We start from the raw sequence: 4839 nt of genomic DNA, 5'->3' as shown, positions 1-4839 counted from the left end.
TAAACATACTAAGCCAAAGAAGATATAGCTATATTCTGGACCATGTTTCTGGAATGCAGTAGCTAGCAAGCTGATTGAAGACTGTAACAGCCAATCAGAGTTTTTGCATCCAGGTCTGTGATTGGTTGGTTTTGTGGCACACTTATAACCGTACAAGAGTTGAGCATGCGCGGTGCAGAGATGTTGAGAGCAAGAGCGAGAGCGACACACTCAAACTCAAACACTGTGTCACACTACCCAGTATTGTGACAGTATATGGATAATAGCAAACACTCAAATACATTTCTTGCATGCAGCAATGAATTTTGTTTGCTCAAAATAATTTTCTTCTCAACATGCAACATTTGCACTTGCAAAATTTTTTGGCGTGCGCTTAGAATACAGGCACAAAAATAATGCCATAGTCTTGAATGCTCAATAAACGTCTTGTACACCTGATAAAAAATGTCTGACTATAGGGGACTGCTTGTAATAACTTCTAATGCTACTCTTGTGATCAGAAAGCCTAGTTCTTGCTCACTTTGTATGATGATTGCTCTTCGGTCTCCTTTAGTAATAATGACACTTAAAATAATAGTATTATTTTAATAAATGAATTTGCCTGTTCTATAACTCTGGAGGCCAGGATCACTAATTGGAGACCCAGCACTGTACCCTTGAAAAACTCGTAGCTAGCCAGGTTCCTGTAGTCAGTGTATCAAAGGTAGCGTAGTCCCCTGGGAGGTTGTGCTGAGAAGCTGGAAAAGCAGGATTGCTGGGTGACAGTAGGAGGGGGTGTTTTTCCCCACTCTGCGACACACCGAGTGGGGAATTTGAGGTCACAAAAATTAATATTGAATAGGTGTGTAACTTTGCCAAAACAATGTTGGAGTTTTCTCTGGTTCCTCCCCAATCAGACCAGGAGTGACATGTTTTGCTAAATGTTCTCATTTCTCTTCTTCTTAAATATCTGGCTGTCTGAGTGGTGTCCCAAAAAGACTTTAAAGATAGTTGGGACACTTTCTGTTAGGAGAGAATGCATCCATTACACTTTAGATGGACCAGCTGTCATTACAAGAAATTTGTTCAATTTTATTACAACTCTCCAAACATGACTATCCAGACATGAGAACTGTTTGGACTGAATGTACACATGTACTTTTGTTTTACTGTAATTGCTTTGGAAAACACTAACACGATTAAAAAGGCGGTTAAGGTTAGGCATAAGGTTATGGTTGATTGGGATTAAGGTTAGGATTAGGGCTGTAATACAGGGCTGGAACATGTGTTACCACCGGGAGCGTCAATCTATTGGATTCCATCCACAACCCGCGATGTCTCATACTGAAAGCGGGAACGCGGAAGGTTACCTTTTGCGTTACTGAGGAAGGCCTCGGGACTTATCAAATCGTCAGTATATTAGACTGTAACTGTAACAGCCAATCAGAGTTTTTGCATCCAGGTCTGTGATTGGTTGGTTTTGTGGTACACTTATAACGGTACAAGAGTTGAGCATACATCGGAATGAGAACGGGCTCAAATAAAATTCAATTGGATTGAATCCTGGACCAAAGAACAATGAGACACTTTGTTTCTTAGTTTATTGAAGTAGTTTGTTCCAGTTTACAAAGGTTAATAAGCTTTCAGTACCTCATTTAACAGAAGTTCATAATAAACCATAAAAGATGATTTATCTTGTCTCGTCTGTCTGTTAATTCTTATCTAGTCTATTAAAGAAAAAAAACTGTATTGCATCATCTACCTCTTCATGATACTCACTCACTCAATGGTCTATCTTTACGTAAAAGAAAAAAACAATTTCTGAGCACTCATAGCTATAAGTTCTTCTGTATTGTGTTTACCACCTTCATTAGTTTTTCAACCTGATCAGGACCTGATTTGTTGTTCTCAAAGAGAACACACCTGTTTCCACACTTTTCAACCATTTTCTTCAGATCAGGTTGGCAAAAATGAAGAAAATCCTCCAAGCCCATTCCCGCCTGCTGCAAGTCGTTTCCTCGGGTGAACAGGATGATTGTTCGTCCTCTAACTTCCCTCCCAAAAGCTTTTTCTAACTTTTCCATGATGTCTCTCTCATCATCTGTAAATCTGCTCACATGCATCACAAGTACATACACACATGGTCCTGATTCACAGAGTTGTTTGCACCTTTTCACATGTTTGCCCCTAACTGATGGAGCAATGTCATCATCAAACATATCTGGGGTATCAATCACATTTACGTCTACACCACTGATCTCAGTTTGTACATTCTGGCAATTTGTGGTGACGGCCGTTGAACTGGGTCTAGAAACAAAGTGTTTCTGTCCAAGGATGGTGTTCCCACTGGCACTCTTTCCAGTCCCAGCCATTCCCAAAAGAACAAGGTTCACTGTGGTGCCAGTGTGTCGTCCTGCATAAATGTATACCAATAATAATGTAAGTGAAAGTGAAAAAAAGAATGTGGTTAAAATGAGTGAATCTTTGTTGCTGTGTTTTTCATTAAGTGCTCTTTGCTTCAACCATCATGAGAAAAATGCTGATGGACTGAATAACCTGTTAGTATGTTCTTTATATATTACTTAAAAGAGATTGTGGTTTACCTGTCTTTGCCTCGTCAGTGTGCGGTCTTGTTATACATTGTAATCCACGGTCCCAACTACAAGTTAGTAATAGAAGAAATACGAATTAATCAATAAGCTGCTTGTTGTTCCATTAAAAATTATTACTATAATAGTTTGCAAACATTTCAGAGTTTTTTCTATTAACTACATTTATAAAATATTTCATAGTATACATTTACCCATATAAAGACATTACGTTCACAACTTGATTTACATGCTAAAGCTAAATCAAAAGTGCTCAACTTTAGCTTTACCTCAGTGCCGCCGGTTGTCTGTCTTTAGTGTCGTTGCTTCTGAATATGCTGAAAAAGCTTCCCATGATGCAGGATTTGAACGAAAAACCTGTGGGTTCAAATGTCAGTGCCAGCACAACTCTGAACTCTTCCTTTTTGTTTAAGTATCCTTATTTAACAACTTAGTATATCTCAGTTGTTTTCAGATGATTCACATAAATCTTAAATAAAAGTTAACAAATGTCTATTAAGAAATTTATCATGACAGATGTAAAAATAGCCTTTCTCTGATACTCTTTAAGAAATCAGAGCCCTTTTTTCTCATTACTTAGATTTTTTTTTATTGCTACAAAGCAAATACATGTACAAGCACAACTTACATTAAGTGGAAGTTGTTCAGTCTGTTGAAGCAAAACTCTGTGTGACTCTGTCTAAAGCCTGCAGACTGCTGTTCTCTGACTGTATAATACTGGAGGAGGCGTGTCATCTGTTGAGCTATAAAAAGCAAGTTGTGGCAGAGCAGTTTTAGCATTCATCTCGCACCTGTGCAGTGACAACAGTGAAAAAAAAATGGCTTTAATTCCAGCAGGTAAGACTTATTATTAATCATTGTTTTTTAAATTATTTTCCTAAAGTGTGAAAACTTCTCAGTTTCACTTTGGTTCTTGTAAAACTCCTGTGTACATGGGTTAAATCAAATTAGTCAATTGTGTTTCAGGTCCTGATTTGAGGATTGTGATGATTGGAAAAACTGGTGTGGGCAAGAGTGCTGTTGGGAACACCATCCTGGGATGTGAGCATTTCAGATCTTGTCCTTTATCTGCATCAGTGACTGAGTTCTGTCAAAAAGCTTGGACACAGTGGGGGAAAAGAATAGTTAGTGTTGTAGACACACCAGGGATCCTGGACACTTCAAAATCAGATGAGTTCATCAAAAGAGAAATTGTGAAATGTGTTGAAATCTCCTGTCCCGGTCCTCACTTGTTCCTGTTGGTCATCCAAATCGGCCGATTCACGAGAGAAGAAAAAAACTCAGTGGAAGCCCTGCAGGAGCTGTTTGGCCCCGAGGCAAACAAGTACATGATTGTGCTCTTCACCCGTGGTGGTGATCTTGGAGGCATATCCATAGAGCAGTATGTACGTGATGCTGAGCCAGGGCTTAAACGCATCATCCAAAGCTGTGGAAACAGGTACCACGTCTTTGACAACACCAGCAGCGACAGAAGGCAGGTGGTGGAGCTCATCAAGAAGATCGACAAAATGATGGAAGTAAATAGAAACACGCACTACACAGACGCCATGTTTAAAGAGGTGGAGGAAGCACGCAAAAAGGGAGTAACACTGCAGCAGTATAGGTTCACTGAGTCGTTGTGTAAACGTATCAAACTCTTTCGCATCATTCTGGGGAAAGATTAAAGTGTTGTTATTCTACTGTAATTATTCTATTCTGAATAGGACAGCTTTTGTTTTACCTACACGAAATATACAGTTTGTTCATGATGACACACGGTGTGTAGATAGCTGTGTAGGATCAATATACGTTGATTTCCCATAAAGAAATAACACAATAAAATATTATTGATTATGTGAGTTTATCTTTTGATGTTAAAGAAGAAAGTATTTATAAGTGAAATAATGATCATGTAAGCTGTCTATCAAAGCATTTATTTTCTCTCTTGCATCTATTCTGATTTGTATATGTGAATGAAATTATGGTGGTTATGTGTGAGTTTAATTGTACACTAATTTAATCTATTGAACAATTTAGGGGACAACGGTTAAATTTAGTCAAGTACATATTTTATATAACTGGGAACTGTGGATAGTTTTGTCTTTTAAAGAATGATGACTTCGGTTTATAAGGAGTTTTTATGTTGGGTCTGTTCTGCTCTGGCTGTTTGTATTAAAACATATTGTGAAAATTTCCCTTTATGCTCATTATTGTTTGACAATTATTCGTGTAAAGCTTCTAGCCTAATAAAAACTAATAATCACACCACGTT

General features: G+C 38.1%; 2 protein-coding genes across 2 annotated transcripts; one reads left to right on the top strand and one right to left on the bottom strand.

Annotated features, from left to right (window-relative positions):
- Positions 1–1637: 1637 nt before the first annotated feature.
- Positions 1638–2786, bottom strand: LOC146662691 (GTPase IMAP family member 7-like). The gene is made up of 2 exons (XM_085417904.1): positions 2783–2786; positions 1638–2392 (listed from the first exon to the last, which is right to left on the bottom strand). The coding sequence occupies exons 1-2, from the start codon at positions 2784–2786 to the stop codon at positions 1815–1817; spliced, it is 582 nt and encodes a 193-aa protein (XP_085274030.1). The 3' UTR covers positions 1638–1814.
- A 620-nt stretch (positions 2787–3406) lies between these two features.
- Positions 3407–4252, top strand: LOC146662690 (GTPase IMAP family member 7-like). Its single transcript, XM_085417903.1, has 2 exons — positions 3407–3425; positions 3555–4252. Exons 1-2 carry the CDS (start codon positions 3407–3409, stop codon positions 4250–4252), a joined length of 717 nt encoding a protein of 238 aa, XP_085274029.1.
- The last annotated feature ends 587 nt before the right edge of the window (positions 4253–4839 follow it).

This window comes from Rhamphochromis longiceps, linkage group LG9 (assembly GCF_057381845.1).
Source record: "Rhamphochromis longiceps isolate RC_006_pf linkage group LG9, R_longiceps_female_GT1.1, whole genome shotgun sequence".
NCBI classification, from domain to species: domain Eukaryota; kingdom Metazoa; phylum Chordata; class Actinopteri; order Cichliformes; family Cichlidae; genus Rhamphochromis; species Rhamphochromis longiceps.
This window is presented reverse-complemented; position numbering and strand designations above follow the sequence as displayed.